At 43.0% G+C, this 19410-nt stretch overlaps 1 protein-coding gene across 8 annotated transcripts in view; it reads right to left on the bottom strand.

Moving 5' to 3' along the window:
- The window catches only part of Mark3 (microtubule affinity regulating kinase 3), a 105784-nt gene extending 86612 nt beyond the window's left edge, over nt 1-19172 (bottom strand). For all 8 annotated transcript variants that reach the window (XM_004836893.4, XM_004836895.4, XM_004836894.4 and 5 more), the window contains exon 1: nt 18575-19172. In XM_004836893.4, coding sequence (XP_004836950.1) covers nt 18575-18625 — 51 coding nt within the window. In that variant the 5' untranslated portion in view covers nt 18626-19172. The remainder of the gene's footprint in view (nt 1-18574) is intronic.
- Between the last annotated feature and the right edge of the window lie 238 nt (nt 19173-19410).

Here is a 19410-nt window from a genome sequence, read left to right as displayed (position 1 = left end):
AAATGAACAAACATTTCTCAGACAAAGAAGTAAAAGCAGCAAATAAACATATGAAAAAATGCTCAACATCACTGGTCATTTGAGAGATGCAAATGAAAACAACACTGAGATTCCACCTCAACCCAGAAAGAAGGGCTGCTATCAAGAAATCAACCAGTAACAAATGCTGGCGGGGGTGGGGGAGAAAGGAACCCTTCTCCATTGTTGGTGGGAGTGCAGACTGGTGCAACCACTGTGGAAATCAGTATGGAGACACCTCAAAGAACTAGGGCTACAGGTCCCATTTGACCCAGCTATTACCCTGCTGGGTATGTTCCCCAAAGAATTAAAAGAATCATACCACAGTGATATATGCTCACTCATGTTTATAGTGGCACAGTTTGTAATAGATAAAACTTGGAAAGAGCACAATTGCCCATCAACTGGAGACTGGATAAAGAAGATGTGGGGGGTTTTTAATAAAATGGAGTACTACTCAGCCATAAAGAATGAGAAACTAGAGACATTTATAGTTAAGTGAATGCACATTGAGGCCATACTCTTAAGTGAAATAAATAGGACACACATGTGTAAATACTGAATAGTTTCTCTGATGTGAAGAACTAAAAGTATAAATAAGGATCAAAATGTATAATTGATATTGTGAAATAGGAAGAAAACATCTAAAGGAGTAGGGGAAGTGGGAGGGATAGGGGAAAGGAAAGAAGGGAAAAGAAAAAATATGAGAAAAGGAAAAACATGGAAACAAAGTCTTTGTAAACAGGGCAGGGTGGAGGGGTTGAAGGGAGGGCAGGGGAATGGGGAAAAAATAAGAACCAAGATACATCATGTAATAGGTACAAGCTCCCAATGATGAATGTAACTGTACTGTATACCTAAAATATACCAATAAACTTAATGAAAAAAAATAGTGATGTCCATTAAAAAAAAGATTATATTCACTATAAATACCTAATCCTGATTCTGATTTTACCTCCTCTCATCCAGAAAAAAAGGCATAGACAAAGAAAACAGAATAACAAAATATACTTTTAAAAATTAAAAAGCAGAGAAAATGTCTTAAAATATACAAGAAAGATGAATCTCTAGCCAGCTACGGAGATAACAGGCAATTCTGACTTGTACTATACAACCTCCACAAAATTTAGAAACTGGCAGTACCAAGTGCCTCTAGAAGTGAGAGTGAAGGTAAAGCTGAAAGAGAAGGATCTGTTAGTCTGTTAAATAACAAATCCCCTGGATCCCCTCTACTCGGGAAAAAAGACCACCACCACCACCCTAGAACTAGAGCTTCCCTAGGAAAGGGTAAAATTTAAAGTCATGTGTGTGGGGACACGGGGCACATGTGAGAGCAGGGCCTGAAAACATGAGAGGAAGTAGAAAGCCAAGACCTGGAGCTGGGTGTGGTGGCATTCAAGGCCAGCTAGTTCAAAGCCAGCGTGAACTGCATAGCAAGACCCTGTTTCAAAAAACAAAAAAATAAGAAGCCAAGACTTTTCTTCTCAACCTCTTCCCTGATCCAGTTCCCTAAAATGTGGGCAGCCAGGGGCTGGGGATTTAGCTCAGTGGTTCCGCTGTCTGCCACCTGTCGCAGGCGCAAAGACCAGAGTTTGATCCCTGGTACCCCCTCCCCCAAAAAAGCGGGCACCCAGCCTTAATCTACACTGGAATTTGTCCAGCCCAGAGAGAAGACAGGACACTTCCAGCAGCCCAGTCTTCAAGACCAAGGGCCAGGGATTTAGCTCAGTGGTTCCGGCGCCTCCTGCCTCACAAGTGCAAGGTCCAAGTTCAATCTCCAGTACCAAAAAAAAAAAAAAAAAAAGACCCATCCAGATCCACACAACTTCTGATCTCTCTCTCTCTCTTTTTTTTTTTTTTGGTTTTTGAGGCAGAGTCTCGCTTGCGTAGTTCAGGCTGGCCTCGGAACTCACAGTGATCCTCCTGCCTCAGCCTCCCAAGTGCTGGGATTACAGGTGTACACTCAGTCTTAAATATGGGCAGGAAAAGGAGAGAGAAAGAGAAAGAGAGAGAGAGAGAGAGAGAGAGAGAGAGAGAGACCGACCAAGCAAGCTCTTAAATGGCACTGAACTTCTCAACAAAACTGCAATATCAGATGGTGTATAAGTCAAGAAATAAAATTCTGAGGGAAAAGGATATTCAGTTTAGAATTCAACATACAGCTAACATCAATCAAGTGTGAGGAAAATTAAAGATGTTTTCAGGCATGCAAGGCTTTAAAAATTTTACCTCCCAGCAATTTTCACAGGAAATCACTAGAGGAACTGCTCCAATGAGACTTGAGAATGAAACAAGAAAGAGGAAGAAAAGAGGTCAAGGAAAAAGGAACCAACAAGAAAGGCAAAGGGGGGCCGGGGACTTAGCTCAGTGGTTCCACTGCCTGCCTCACAAGCACAAGGTCCTGAGTTCTATCCCCAGTACCAAAAAAAAAAAGCAAACAAAGAAAAACTCTTGATGGACGCGTAATCCCATCACACAGGAGGCTGGGATCACTGCCAGAATGGCCTACATAGTGAATTCAAGACCAGCCTGAACTCTACAGCGAGACCCTGTCTCAAACCAACCCCCCCCCAAAAAAAACCCTCTCATTTTTCTTAGGAGAACTAGGGGAAAATCAAGTATCAGTAGCAGTATGTTTAGTTGTTCAGAATTATAGACATATATATTTTTTAAAATACAAAGTAGTAACTTCTGACCTGACATAACCTTACTCAACTATGTCTGCATGCATGTAAATAAAATACCTTTATTTCGAAGTAAAAACTAGTTTAACTGGACATGGTGGCGCATGCCTGTAATCCCAGCACTCAGGAGGCTGAGGCAGGAGGACTGCCGTGAGTTCAAGACCAGCCTGGACTACATAGTGAATTCAGGACCAGCCCAAACTACACAGCAAAACAAAACAAAAAATTTGTTTAAAATAAATCAACTTGCTATCTATCTACCCTCTGGATAAGCAGCCCCTCTTAACATTTTTGCAGACCTGGGGTCATCATCCATAAAGCTGATTTGATGCGGACAAACCGGTGAAAGGATGCATGCACACCCAGAAGAGATTATAATGAACCATATATACATTAGTCATACATAAAAATATGTGGAAAAGTAACAATTTGATTAAAAATCTGAAATCAGGCTAGGGATTTAGCTCAGTGATGCCGCACCTGCCTGGCAGGTGCAAGGTCCTGAGTTCAATCCCTGGTACCAAAAACAAACAAACAAATAAAAAACTTGAGACCATTACAAGATTAAGTTGGAAATGAAAGGGGAAGTAATTTGTCCTAAACATGTTGAGGGAAGAGGAAGGGAAGAGGAGAGGTGACTAAAAAGATTAGAAAGGGCTGGGGGACAAAGTGAAGCTCATAGTGTTTGCCCAGTATGTGTGGGGAAGGGGGGATGTGCAGAGAAAGAGACAGACCCAGAGGAGAAAGAAATATGTGTAAATAAAAAAGATTTTCAAGGGAAACGAAATGTCAAATTTCTGGTGATTGGTGATTAAAATATTTTTTCTGAATATTAAATACATTCACAGGGGCTGGGAATTCAGCTCAGTGGTTCCGGCACCTGCCTTGCAAGTGCAAGGTCCCGAGTTTTATCCCTGGTACCAAAAAAAACCCCCCAGATAAATGGTGTTGGAAAAACTGGATTTCAACCTGCCAAAGATTAAAACTAGACCCATATCTATCACCACGCACTAAACTAAGATCGAAGTGGATTAAAGATCTAAATATTAAAACCGAAACATTAAACTTGCTGGAAGATAAGTAGAGCTCTTGAAGACATTGGCATAGGAAAAGACTTTATGAACAAAAACTTAGTAGCACAGGAACTACCACAAAGAATCAACAACTGGGATCTCATCCTTTTGGGGGGAGGTACTGGGGATTGAACTCAGGTCCTTGTGCTTGAGCAGCAGGCATCAAAACCACTGAGCTAAATCCCCAGCCCCTTATCTTATTAAAAAGTTTTTGCACTGCAAGAGAAACCACCAACAGAGCTGAGAGACAACGTACAATGTGGGAAAAATTTTTTACCAGCTGTTCCTCAGACAAAGGACTACTATTTAGAATATATAAAGAACTGAAAAAAATCAGACATCCCAAATTTAAAGACCCAATTCAAAAAAGGGAATCTGAAATGAACAGACATTTCTCAGACAAAGCAAAAGCAGCAAACATATGAAAAAATGTTCAACATCACTGGTCATTCAAGAAATGCAGATGAAAACAACACTGAGATTCCATCTCACCCCAGAAAGAATGGCTATCAAGAAATCAACCAATAACAACCCAGGGATTTAGCTCAATGGTTTCTCCCCCTGCTGCGCAAGCTTAAGGACCTGAGTTCGATCCCTGGTACAAAAAAAAATAAAAAAATAAAAGAATAAATAAAATAACCAATAACAAATGCTGGCGGGGTTGTGGGGAGAAAGGAACCCTTCTCCATTGTTGGTAGGAGTGCAGACTGGTGCAACCACGGTGGAAATCCGTATGGAGACACCTCAAAGAACTAGGACTAGAAGTTCCATTTGACCCAGCTATTCCCCTGCTGAGTATCTTCCCAAAAGAAGTAAAAGAATCATACTACACTGATATATCTGCAGCCATGTTTATAGTGGCACAGTTTGTAATAGATAAAGCTTAGAAACAGCCCAAATGCCCATCAACTGGAAACTGGATAAAGATGTGGTTTTTTTTTTTTAATGGAGTACTACTCAACCATAAGGAATGAGAAACTAGAGACACAGCTAAATGAATGTATATTGAGGCCATATACTTAAGTGAAATAAATAGGACACACATGTGTAAATACAAAATAGTTTCTCTGGTGTGAGAAACTGAAAGTGCAAATGAGGATTAAAATGATTAAAACAAATAATTGATAATTTGAAATAGGAAGAAAAGGTCCAAAGGGGTAGGGGTGGTGGGAGGGGAAGGGGAAAGGAAAGAAGGGAAAGGAAAAATTATGAGAAAAGGAAAAAAATGGAAACAAAGTCTTTGTAAATAGGGAAGGGTGGAGAGGGAATGAGGAAAAAATAAGAACCAAGATGCATCATGTACAGGTACAAGCACCCAATGATAAATGTAAACATACTGCATACCTAAAATGTACCAATAAAAAAATTTAAGCCAAAAAAAAAAAAAAAAAGTCTGAGGGTTTTTTTTTGTTTTTTGGTACTGGGGATCGAACTTGAGATCTTGCGCTTGCAAAGCAGGTGGCAGAACCACTGAGCTAAATCCCCGGCCCATTCTGAGGTTTTAAGAAAGGAGAACCAAGGTAAACTCACTGGAGAAAACTAGACCAGGCACAGGGCCAGAGATGAGGCCATTTATCAAAAGACCAGTAATATCGATGATGACTAACACCTACAGTCATACCTTGGTACTCAACTGCTTTGAAACTCTTCAAACCTTAATGTGAAAATTCTGTTCTCATACTCACTTCTTGCCTCATGACTTGCTGCCATTTCCAGCCAAAACTGTTCGTAGTTTTTGGTACGTGTCACGCCTGCAAGAACCAACTGATGACAGTACCAAGGTACCACTGTGTTACTTAATATGTGCTCGGCACTCTTCTGAATGCTTATTCATTTGCTTCACTGATCACCAAGTAACTCTTATTTCTTTGTTAGTCACCCATAATAAATAAATGGAAGGTATCTGGAATCATATGATAAAACAGAACAGTCATGCTCTCATGGAGCTTTTAGTGTAGTAGGGGAAATTGATAAAAACATTATCAACATAAAAAATGTGTATAAATACATAGTATGTTGGGGCTTGGGGATTTAGCTCAGTGGTTCCAGCGCCAGCCTCGCAAGCGCAAGGTCCCGAGTTCGATCCCCTGCACGGAAAAAGACAAGAAAATAAGTGAACCATAGTATGTTGGAAGGTAAATCATTCAGGGGATTGAATTGACTGGACTGTGAGTGTTAACCTCAGCATTGCTCAGGTGACATTTGAGCAAGATGAGATAAGAGCCTTACCTATGCAACTAGAAGAAAGGTGTTGCAGGCAAAGAGAAGAGCCAAGGCCTTGAAGTTAGGATGTTCCTAGTATGTTCAAAGGACAGCAAGAGGATACCTGAGGACACCAGTGTAGTAAGCAAGAGAGGCAGGATACGCAGACAAAGGTAAAAGGACCAGGTCACAGAAGGTCTCAGCATCACTACTATTACCAGCTCCATTTTACAGATGGGGTGACTGGGGCACAAAGTCAAATAACTTGCCCAAGGTCACACAATAAAATGCTAGATCAGAGTATAAATCCAGTCACCACTATCGTGGTTTAAAATAATGCCCCAAAGCTTCCGACATACTCCTCACTGAGAAAGTAAGGTACACACCCCTTCAAGCTCTTGAATCTGAGCAGGTCTAGGACAGCTCTGGTCAAGATAACAGCACAAGAGAAGTTTGACTACACTGAGGCCCAGAGTCCTAGCTCCATCTATTGAGGTGCCAGATTTGTGAGTGAAAAAAGTCTAGTACAGGGTCCTCCAACCCCTAGCCTTTCAAGAGCCCCTGCAACTGAGGCCCCAGACACAGTGGAGCGGAAGTAAAATACCTGCATGAATTACGTCCACACAATCTGTAAGCATACAAAATGGTACTTGCTTTACACTGATAGGATAAAAAGTGGTCTGTTTTGACAGCAATAATAAGTAGAATTATTTGATCAGTAGGAAATTAATGTTAAGAAGTTGAACTAAGTCAACAAAAAATGAAAAGTAACTGAAATACACTACCATGGTATGTGAAAGCTTCTTTTGTCTATCTTCAATGTCTAGATGGCAATCATCTTTCAATGATATAAGAAAAATAAACTAAATCTGACTAGCAAAATGAATACATGTCTCTTGGTATCACTGGCAGGACTGGGATAGGTAAGGGCTAGAGAAAAGAAAGGAAGGTGAGAAAAGAGTTAGGGATGGAATGGGAAAAGAATATCAAGAATAGCCACAGCAGGGCTGGAGATTTAGCTCAGCAGGGCTGTGCTTGCCTGGCAAGTGCAAGGTCCTGAGTTCAATTCCCAGTACCAAAGGAAAGGGAACGGGAACGGGAACGGGAACGGGAACGGGAATGGGAACGGGAACGGGAACGGGAACGGGAAAAGGAAAAATACCTGGGAAGCTGAGGCTGGAGGATCACATGAAGTACAAGGCTAGCCTGGGCTACATAATGTGTTCAAAACCAGCCTAAACTACATAGCAAGAACCTGTCTCAAAAAAAAGAGAAAGAAAAAGAAACAAAATATCTCCTGCTTTATTTGACTTCACCTTTGAACATCAAAATCCCACATAATCCACAGCAATGTCTCATTCCAGTCTACACAGATTATATAAGGACTATTCACAACTGAGTACTTTAGGTGGCTGAAATGCAAGCGGAAGGAAGAGCTGGAGTCTGTGTTAGTCAGCTTTCCCTCACTACGATGAAATACTAGAGATAGTAACTCATAAGAGACCAGGTTTATTAATTAGTTCACAGTTCTGGAGCATCTAGTCCAATACCAGGTTTTGAACCTCTGGTGGGGGTGTCAGAGGGCCATGGCAGAGAGCATGTGGCAGGGTAAATGCTCACCTCTTCAGCCAGGACACGCAAGGGAGTAAGGGCAAGGGTTCCACAACAGCTTCAAGAGCCCCCCATGACTTAAGGATCTCCCGATAGTGTTGTGCTGGGCACTAAGCCTTTTAACACACTGAGTGTACAGGGGACATTCATAGCGTACAGGGGACATTCATAGCGTATAGGGGACAAACCATAGCAGACTCTTTAAAAAGTCCTTTTCTGTGGGCTGGGGATTTAGCTCAGTGGTTTCACTGCCTGCTGCGCAAGCGCAAGGACCCGAGTTCGATCCCTGATACCAGGAAAAAAAAAAAGTCCTTTTCTTTTTCATAGAATGAGTCTTCCCAATGCAACTTATGCTTTCCTCACCCATGACCCTACAAGGTGGGTGAATGTGGGCCAGGAGGTCAACTGCATGCATATTCCTTAACCTCTTGTGTAAGATAAGATATCAAAGCTTCCCATGTAAGGGATGTATGTACTTCCTCCTTCAGTGGTTTTTTTGCTTTGTTTCTGTTTTGCAGTAATGGAGACTGAGCCCAAGGGTACTCTACCACTGAGCTACAGAGCTACGCTCCCAGCTTCCTCCCCTTTTCCAAACTCTTAGTCTTGCAACATGGTTCAGGCTGGGCTCAAACTATGTAGTCTGGGATATCCTTGAACTCAGGGTGATCCTCCTGCCTCAGCCTCTGTGTGCTGGGATTACAGGTGTGCACCACCATGCCAGGCTAGCAGATGTGGGATAATAAAAGATTTCAATTGGGTCTTCTTTTAGTATATGTTCCAATGAGGGACATTAGAAGAAATGTGTTATTTTCAGTCAGGAATACATGGTTTAGGTGATATTTGTGATTATCATTAACTGACTCGGTTCATCCTTCACCTGTTCTTTGGTTAATTTGATTAATTTTGTAACTTTTGTTGTGTATGTTAGAATTACTACCTTTGTTCTTTAAAAGCAACCTAGAAGCCAGGCGTAGTGGCACATGCTTGTAATGCTAGCATTCTGGGAGGTTGAAGCAGAAGGACTGCAAGTTCAAGCTCAGTCTGAGCAATTTAAGGAGACTGTCTGAAAATTTTAAATAAAGGGGGAGGGTAGGATGCAGCTGCAAAAGTCTTGAGTTCAATCCCTGAGTGTATTATCTGACTGGACAATTAGACAATCCTCCAACGCAGGAGACAAAGGTGGGCTTAATCCTCCTCATCCCCAATCCCACCCCTCCCAGCCCTTCTTGGCATTCTTCCTCTTCACACAGCCTGGGGACCCTCCCCCATCAGGAGAGTGCAGGGAAACATCAATGTGCTTTTGGGAGTCCATCCAGGCACACAACGAAGGATGGGGTGTTCACTACCTGTCTGCAGATCTTGACATTGTACTGGCCCACAGACACTCGGAATGATGGGTGGACTAGGCCAGGCCAAGCCTGAAGACCTGGGTCCAAGTGCTGCTCAAGTAATACTCAATCAGATTTTTAGGTAAATGGATGCACTTTAAGACCATACTCTTAGAGGGAAAGGAAAAACTATGAGAAAAGAAAAAAAAAATGGAAATGAAATCTATGTAAATAGGTAAGGGCAGAGGGGGTGAAGGGCGCACAGGTAATGGGGAAAAAAATAAGAACCAAGATATATCATGTACAGGTACAAACACCCAATGATAAATGTAAACGAATTGTATACCTAAAATGTACCAATAAAATTAATCAAAAAAAAAAAAAAAAAAAAAGACCATGCTCTTAAGTGACATAAGACACATACGTTTAAATACTGTATTGTTTCTTTGGTGTGAGAAATCAAAAGTGAAAATAAGGAGCAAAATTTATAATAATACTGGGAAATGGGAAGAAAATGTTCAAATGAGAAGGGGAACAAGGGAGGGGAGAGGGGAAAATGAAGGAAGGGATAAGAAAAAAATATGGGGCCAGGGATTTAGCTCAGTGGCACCGAGCCTGCCTCGCAGGCACAAGGTCCTAAGTTCCATCCCGGGTACCAAAAAAAAAAAAAGAAAAAAGAATAGAAGGAAAAAATGCATTGTATTTAGAAAGCTTTTGTAAATAAGAAGGGGAAGAGGGGTCGAAGGGGGTGGGGAACAGGAAAAGAAGCAGCAAGATAGATCATGTACAGGTATAGGTTCCCTATGATGAATGTTATCATTATGTATCTTTAAAATGTACCAATAAAGGTTTTGCTTCAAAAAAATTTTTTAATTAAAAAGGAAAGAAAGAAAGGAAAAAAATCCTCAATCTCCTGGCCCAGGATGTGATCCAGCTTCATCTTGCCCTCGGCCAGCACCCTAAAGGGGACACAGCCACTGTGAGTCCTTGCTGTCCAGTGTCAAGAACTCCTTCCCAGGCAGCCTTTCCGGTTCTCACCAGAGTAAATTGAACCTCCAGACCTCACATTTGTTCTGGAGCCTACACATGCCCACCAGCTTCAGTTCTTGGTCAAGGTGGGATTTCTCAAAGGGTCTGCGGGTGTACAGGAGGTTTTGCAACAAACAAACCCAGTTCCAGGTGACTGACATGATGGCTCCACTTGCCCATCTGCGCCTGGTAATGAGAAAGCCAGCCCTTTTAATATTTTACCTTGTCACAGGGTCTCACTGAGTTGCCCTGGGGTCCCAGATCTTCATGCCTATGCCCTCCAAGTGCCTAGGATTACATGGATATGCCACCACACCTGGCTTCTCCTTCAGGTTTAATATGAAATTGTACAACAGAGGATATGAGACAAGCAAGATCTGCCTTAGTCTGCCCTGTAGCCACCAGAGGCGTCTACTTTCCTCAACTCTTACTTCCACCCTGGGGACAAATTCTAGGGATAAAATTGGGCTACACCTTAGAATGACAAACTTCAGAACAATAATCTTTGAAATAAAGATATGAGGTACTATTAATTTACTTAAGACTGTGTATAAGTCTCTAATTACAATGTAACTATGTGCTCTATAAATCTCCCAAGTAGTTACAATGTACATCATGTAGTACATAATCAGGACTAATAGTTTACTTATTGTGAATTTTAACCTGTACCTAAATTTACACACAGAAGATGAAAACAAACTTCAAACTGAAGTCTAGAAAGGCTTCCCTAAATATTGTGACACAATATAAAATATGAATTCTTCAGAGGTCAACTTTGTAAAGGCCCAAACAGCTTGAATCAATAAGTAGTCCAAGATGAAACCATATTATACATTTTCGTTTTTTTGTTGTTGCTTTTTGGTACCGAGGATGGAACAAGGGTCCCTGCGCTTACGCGGCAGGCGGCAAAACCACTGGGCTAAATCCCCGGCCCATATTATACATTTTCAATGGGCTATTATATAAAGTACTTAGTATTGTAACCTTGTATACAATAAGCAATCTACAAATAGTAAGTGTGCTAATTTTCCACAACCACATCTTTTTTTTAAAAAGTCTGAAAAACTCATCAAACCTGAAAACTTCATTAAATATACTGGAAATCATTCTTCTGCAGTTAGAACGATCTAGAGTCTAGCCTAGTTAACAAAGTCACTTGGCCAAGATTCTTAAACTGTGGTCCCTGGACCTGCAACATCTACATCACCTGAGAAGTTAGAAATGAAAAGTCTGGGATTGCAGGATGGTGCACACCTGTAATTACAGGACTCAGGAGGCTGAGGCAGGAGGATTGCTGTGATTTTTGAAGCCAGCCTGAGCTACACAGTGAGTTCAAGGCCAGCTTGCACTACATAGTGACAACCTGCCTCTTAAAAAAAAAAAAATTGGGAATCTCCACTGTAGAAATCAGGGCTGGAGAGATACCCAGAGAACAGTGCACCAGTGCTTTAACAACCCTGGAGGTGATTCTAATATTTCGTCAGTCTGGAAAGTTTACAAATTATAGTTTCACAAAGCTCTGGGGGCTTAGAGCAGGAAAGAGCTAGTTCTAGGTACAGTCCACTCTCCATAGCACCTAGAACCATGCCATACACAGAGGCAGGCACTCCTACTTGCTCCATTAGTGGATTCAGTCTCACCTAGCCAACACAGGCTACACAATTGTTAAGACTGTCTACACAATCTCACCTTTAGTTTATCTATTTCACAGACATAAGAGATACCGCTGACTCTGCATTAACTAATAAGAACACAAAGCACATATATCCCAGCCTATTAAGAGCAGCAGCTGGCAAAGCTGTCAGGCTTCTGGTCCCTCGGTAAATGACCCAGGCTCACAAAGCATCCTGTTTGAAATTGAAATTTAAGTGAAAAATATGTTTCTTTTCTTTTTTTTTTTAGATAGGGTCTCACTATACAGTCCAGGATGGCCTTGAACTCCCACCACTGATCCTCCTACCTCAGCCTTCCAAGTGCTGGGATTACAGCTAGGCACTGCCATGCCTGGTGAAAATTATATGTCTAATTTTGCAATATAGAAAAGGATTTTTCCATGGCTCTCTACACAAGATAGCTGTAGAATATGAACTAAAATACAAAACTTTCTTCCTTTCTTTAAAAAAACATCCTATTTGCCAGGCATGGTGCAGCATGCCTGAAATCCCACCACTCAGGAGGCTGAGGCAGAAGGATCGCCATGAATTCCAGGCCAGCCTGGGTACAAGTGAGTTCAGGGAAAGTCTGAACTACAAAGTGAGACCCTATCTCAAAAATAAATAAATAAATAAAAATCTTATTTTACATATTAGCCAAGTATAACACACAGATTCAAGTTAAATTCTAATCTAAGCAGGTTAAAAATGAGACAACTAGGGGGGCCGGGGATTTAGCTCAGTGGTTCCACCACCTGCCCTGCAAGTGCAAGGACCCAAGTTTGATCCCCAGTACCAAAAAATAATAATAATAATAATCAGATAACTAAGGAAAAATTAGAACAATGACTGGGTATCTGATATTTAGAAAATATCAGCTAGAGCTAGAAAATAGAGCTAAAGATCTAGTTCACTGGTACTGCATGTGGTTAGCATATGTGAGACCCTGGGTTTGATCCCCAACACCACAAAAAGAAAATGAAAAAGCACTAATATACACATACACTTTTTTTTTTTTTCTTTTTTCGTGCAGGGGATCGAACTCGGGACCTTGCGCTTGCGAGGCCGGCACCGGAACCACTGAGCTAAATCCCCGGGCCTACACATACATATATACATATATGTACATATATATGAGATTTTATTTCCTCTAAAAGCTATGCAAATGAAATGATATGATGTATTAAATTTACTCTTTGGGAGAGGGAATAAGACCAAACATTGAGTTGTTGAGTACATGGGGCTCACTACACACCAGGGGTTCCCAACCCTAGCACTGTTTTGGCTCAGATAGTTCTTAGTTTGATTGGGAGGTGTCTGGAGTAGTCTGTGTAGTATAAAATGTTTACCAGAATTCAGGTCAGGAGCAATCTCCTCTCCAGTTGTGAAAATCAGAAATGTCTCTAGACATTGTTATATTTCCAGTGGTGGGCAAAATCATCCCCAGTTGAAGTCCACTGATAAATACCATCTTCTCTACTTATTTCCTTGAAATTTTCCAAAACAGATGTTTAAAACAGTTTTATTTTGACTCTCTGCTTCCTGCCAACCATGCCATAAGAAAGCTTCCTCTGCAATGCCCCTCTGCCATGCTGCCCTCCCTTGGTGTCAGCCAACTGTGGCCTGAATCCTCTAAAAATTGAGCCAGAACAAATCTTTCCTCTTTAGAGTTGATCATCATGGCTAGAGTTCATAATATAAAAAAGCCTCTTACACTTCCAACTTCCTATTTAATAAGTGAATCTGATAAACAGTTGGATTTTTTTGTCTGAGAAACTAAGGGCAAAGCTGCTTCTGTTCCAGAAAGAGGGCATCATTTTTGCTCTTAGAAGAGATGGCAGGTGTTTGGTGGCTGATGGAAAAAGGCCAGTTTCATCACAATTGAAAACTTGATGCCAGTACCATCCTGTTTTTATCACAGTAGCTAAAGAAACAGACCTGAGGACCAGTGGAACAGACTAGAAGATGCAGAAACAACTCCAGACACACTCAGCCACCTGATCTTCGACAAAGAAGCCAAGCACCCCCACTGGAGGAAAGATAGCCTCTTTAATAAATGGTGCTGGATAAATTGGGTTTCAACTTGCCAAAGATTAAAACTAGACCTATATCTCTTGCCATGCACTAAACTAAAATCAAATGGATTAAAGATCTAAATATTAAAACAGAAACACTAAACTGGCTGGAAGAGAGGTTAGGTAGAACTCTTGAAGACACTGGTGTAGGAAAAGATTTTATGAACAAAATCTTAGTTGTCTGTGAACTACCACAAACAATTAACAAGTGGGATCTCTTCTTATTAAAAAGCTTCTTCACTGCAAGAGAAACCACCAACAGTGTGAAGAGCCAACCCACAATGTGGGAAAAAATTTTCACCAGCTATCCCTCAGACAAAGGTCTACTATCTAGAATATATAAAGAACTTAAAAAAAATCAGACCTCCCAAATTTAAAGACCCAATTCAAAAATGGGCATCTGAAATGAACAGACATTTCTCAGACAAGTAAAAGCAGCAAATAAATATATGAAAAAATGTTCAACATCACTGGTCATTTGAGAGATGCAGATGAAAACAACACTGAGATTCCACCTCACCCCAGAAAGAATGGCTGCTATCATGAAATCAACCAATAACAAATGCTGGCGGGGCTGTGGGGAAAGAGGAACTCTACTCCACTGCTTCTGGGAGTGTAGACTGGTGCAACCACTGTGGAAATCAGTATGGAGATGCCTCAAAGAACTAGGACTGGAAGCCCCATATGACCCAGCTAATCCCCTGCTGGGTATCTTCCCAAAAGAATTAAAAGAATCATACTACAGCGATATATGTGCACCCATGTTCTTAACAGCACAATTCATGATAGCTAAAACTTGGAAACAGCCCAACTGCCCATCAACTGGCAACTGGATAAAGAAAATGTGGTTTTTCATAAAATGGGCTATTACTAAGCCATAAAGAATGAGAAACTAGACACATTTATAGCTAAATGGATACACATTGAGGCGATACTCTTAAGTGAAATAAATAGGACACACGTGTAAATACAGAATAGTTTTTCTAGTGTGAGAAACTGAAAGTATAAATAAGGACTAAAAGGTATAATAGATAATGTGAAATAGGAAGAAAAGGTCCAAAGGAGAGGGGGAAGTGGGAGGGGTAGGGGAAAGGAAAGAAGGAAATGGAATTAATATGAGAAAAAGAAAAAAGGAAACAAAGTCTTTGTAGATAGGGAGGGATGGAGGGGTTGAAGGAAGGGCAGGGGAATGGGGAAAAAATAAGAACCAAGATGGATTATGTAAAGGTGCAAATTTCCAATGATGAATGTTTTGTACACCTTAAATGTACCAATAAAATTAATTTTTTAAAAAAAGTTTTATTTTGAGCCAGGGATTTAGCTCAGTGGTTCCACCACCTGCCTTGTAAGCTCAAGGACCCGAGTTCAATCCCTGGTACCAAAAGAAAAAAATAAGTTTTATTTTGAGGCTAATACAAGAGGATCCCAGCCTGGATCCCAGCCTGGATCTCAGCCTGGACAATTTAGCCATTTAGCAAGACCCTGTTTCAAATTAAAAATGGGCTGAAGATGTAGCTCAGTGCAAAGGCCCTTGGTTCAATTTCCACTACTGCCAAAAAAAATTTTTTTTTACTTATACTCTGAGTATTGGTACAACTACATCCCCTCGTTGAGTAAACAGTATGTGAGCTCTTGAGAAACAGCCTGGTACAGTAAAATGGCAGAGGGGATTAAGCCAGAAAGCTGAGCCTAGTACAGGGTTTGCTACTCAACAGTCCATGATCTCCCACAGCTGTCACCTCTGAGCCTCAGCTGCCTCACTGGGTCAAACTGATTCATTTTGTTGAGCTATAAAATGATGTGTTAATAGTGAACTTCTGGGCCAGGATTTAGCTCAGTGGTTCCACCGCCTGCCCCACAAGCGCAAGGACCCGAGTTCAATCCCCAGTACCAAAAAAAAAATTGTGAACTCTTATATACCCACCTTCTAATGGGGGACATTAACATCTGGAAATCAGGCAAATGAAAACAGCAGTATGCAAAGATGAAGATAATTTTCTTGATGCAAATTATTCTTCTTTTCCTCACTTTTGGAAGTGCTGGAGATTGAACCTAGGACCTCTTGCTGATAGGCAAATGCCCTACCACTGTGGTACAACCTCAGGCTTATAAATAGAAAGTCTTTTTACAAAATGGTAAAACAAAGCTGTTCTAGTAGACATCATGGCCATGATCCCTGAACGAATTAAAAAAGAAAACTCTGGGGCTGGGGATTTAGCTCAGTGGTTTTGCCACCTGCCTTGCAAGTGCAAGGACCCGAGTTCGATCCCTGGTACCAAAAAAAAAAAAAAAAAATGAAAATGAGATCTAAAAGATTATATACTTTATGACTGCATTTACACTCTAAAAAACGTAAAACTACAGGGACAGAAAACTGATAAATGACTGGCAAGGGCGGCCACAAGGAAGCTGTCTGGGTGATGGAAATGTTCTATCTTGATTGTGGTGGTGGTAACATGACTATGCACTTGTCAAACTCATAAGACTGTTCACTTAAAAAGAATGAATGAGGGCCGGGGATTTAGCTCAGTGGTTTTGCCACCTGCCTCGCAAGTGCAAGGTCCTGAGTTCGATCTCCAGTACCAAAAAAAAAAAAAAAAAAAAAAAGCATGAATGATAAATCTTGATAAACCTGACTTTAACAAAAGAGCTTTTCAACAGACTGAGCACTCTGGTTCATTTTCATACACTCACCATTCAGCTGGCAGGAAGTCTAACATTAGTTGTACAGTAATAACAAATACTAAAGACTATGCCAAATGCAGAGGTGTAACACTGACACAGGCATCACAATGCAAAGACACACAGTTACTTCCAGAACATGCCAACACAAGCATTCAAAATCAAACAGGGCAAGAGAAGTTAATGCAACGATGTGCCACAAACCTGACTTTAACTTTGTCAAAATTTCGTTTTAAATACATTATATGAAAATTAAGGAAAAGCACACTCCATACACCAGGGTTCTGTTTTGTTCTGGAGGGCTTTTTTCGGGGCAGTGCTGGGGATTGAACTCAGAACTTTTGCAGCTACATCCTACCCTCCCCCTTTATTTAAAATTTTCAGACAGTCTCCTTAAATTGCTCAGACTGAGCTTGAACTTGCAGTCCTTCTGCTTCAACCTCCCAGAATGCTAGCATTACAAGCATGTGCCACTACGCCTGGCTTCTAGGTTGCTTTTAAAGAACAAAGGTAGTAATTCTAACATACACAACAAAAGTTACAAAATTAATCAAATTAACCAAAGAACAGGTGAAGGATGAACCGAGTCAGTTAATGATAATCACAAATATCACCTAAACCATGTATTCCTGACTGAAAATAACACATTTCTTCTAATGTCCCTCATTGGAACATATACTAAAAGAAGACCCAATTGAAATCTTTTATTATCCCACATCTGCTAGCCTGGCATGGTGGTGCACACCTGTAATCCCAGCACACAGAGGCTGAGGCAGGAGGATCACCCTGAGTTCAAGGATATCCCAGACTATATAGTTTGAGCCCAGCCTGAACCATATAGCAAGACCCTGTCTCAAAACAACAAAACTGCTAAGGTTGTTTGTGGCTTCAGTTTACAAAGTATGGAACTCCTACTCTGATTCAATGTAAGATTTTGTTTTTGTTTGGGGGACAGGGTCTCCCTATGCAGCTCAGGCTGGCCTTGAACTCACTATGTAGCCTAGGCTGGCCTCAAACTCATGGTGACCCTCTGGCGTGTGCCACCATGACTGGCAATGTAAGATTTTGATTCTCTGAGTGAAGATCGATGATCAAAGCCAATCAAATCACATTTTTGCTCGTTCCATTCTTCCGGGTAGTAAAAGAACCAGCCAACAATGAGATCAGAAATAAGTTTCTTCAAAAAGACCATTAGAAAAAGGTCACTTGAAGCCAGGCCTAGTGGCACATGCCTACTCCCAGCTACGTGGAAACATCACTTGACCCTAGGAGTTCGAGACCAGCCTGAGCAACATATAGACTGTCACAAAAGAATGAAAGAAATCCACAGACTTAGCTAATCTGAGATCTTCTATCACTCTCTCTTCCCGTAATTTTCTAATCCATCTCAGATCGAGAAACATATACCATTGTACTACTTAACAGGATAAAGAGTATTTAATACCATACGTTAACATATTAAATGGGTGCTCAGAATAAGATTTACACAGATTAAATTACCCAATAACTATCCAGTAAGCAGGTATTTTGAAGATTAAAACCAAGGCATTTGATACCATTAACTCACAATGAAAAGCAGGAAAACACTCAGAGCAAGAAAGCTTTCCCTAAAAGACGGCATTTTCTTGCCAGCAATTACCTCATAACACTTATAATGAAAGGCCAGTGAAGTTTCTTTACAAGTTATTTGCTAGATATTTTACAGAAGACGACTAACAATTAGACTGGAGCACTCTGGAACCTCTTCTATTGCTGGAGAAGCGTTGGACCCTTGGCCAGAGTCAAATAGCTCCTCGATGGAATCTCTACCACAACATGTCTCTCCCTACCGAGGGTGCTCCTGGCCTCTTTTAAAGATCCACACGAAAAAAAGCAGACTCCTCTCCGAGCCGACCTCGCCGGCGGGCCCCGACAACGTCCCTCGGCTGCGCACAGCGGAGACCGGCGGGGACACAGTCGCCGCTCCTCCCCACCAGGGCCGCGCGGGCCTCGAGGCGGCTCAGCTCCCCGCCTGCTCTTCGGAGCAGAGCTCCGGAGCAAAGGGAGCCAAGTCCCGAGGCGGGCGCTCAGTCCAAGCGACTGTCATTTAAACTTAGTTCCAGCCCGACTACGGAACGGGCTGCAGGTCCGCCGGCCGCGCTCCGCGCTGCCCCGCGGCCACCGACCCGCGCCCGACGGCCCCACGCCCGGCGAAGACGCAGCGACGGCCCGACCACTCACGTTCTCAGCGTCGCGTTCATTCACCGTGGGCAGCGGGGTCCTCGTGGACATCTTACTGCGCTTCACGTCCGCACGTCGTGAGGGCAAAATCGGAAGCGCCGGGCCCTGGGTGGCCTCCGGGCGGCAGGCCTCGCTTTAGATCCCGGGCCGGGCTCGGGCCGCGCCCCCGTGGGCCCCCGGGCTCATGCTCCCCCTGCCCCGGCGGCCCAGGCGGGAGCCCGGCGGGGGCGGGGCGGGGCCTGCCGGCGTGCCCGCGCCTCAGGGCGCCCCGCGGACAGAACTTCTCGCTTCGGCCGCCCCTGCCGCCCGTCGCGCGCAGAGCTCAGCCCCAGGGCCTCCACACGGCGCCGCCGGCAACAGCCGCAGAGCGGGAGGTACAGGACGTTGTTGAGGTGGAGCGAAAGACTGGCCGCCGCGGGCTGCGGGCGCCGACCATGGAGGGGGCCGCGAAGAAGGTGCCTGCGCCCGGCTGCTTTCTCCTCTGAGGCCCGCTTTCCTCCTCCCCTACGCCCTGCCCAACGCCAACGCCGCCGCCGCCGCCGCCGCTCCCCGGCACCTCAGAGCCTCACGGACCCAAGATGGCCGTCTTTCAGCTTCCTTCGCTGCCTCCGGCTCCCGGAAGTGACGCCATCACCGCGTCCGGGGTTCAACCAATCAGCGCGGCCCGAGAAGCCGCCCAGCTGCTGTTGCTAGGGGCGACTGGATCCTGTCTGGCGGGAGGGGCGGGCCGGAGGGCCGGGAAGGGCTGGCCGGGTCTAGTACCGCGCCCGAGGGTGGCAGGCTCCCACCAAGCGGGGAAGGGCCCGGGGCTGCGGGCTGAGCCCGACGGATGGGTG

This window comes from Heterocephalus glaber, unplaced genomic scaffold, assembly GCF_053883595.1.
Source record: "Heterocephalus glaber isolate CG9 unplaced genomic scaffold, H.glaber_assembly_v1.0 deba00001608, whole genome shotgun sequence".
Classification (NCBI taxonomy): domain Eukaryota; kingdom Metazoa; phylum Chordata; class Mammalia; order Rodentia; family Bathyergidae; genus Heterocephalus; species Heterocephalus glaber.
This window is presented reverse-complemented; position numbering and strand designations above follow the sequence as displayed.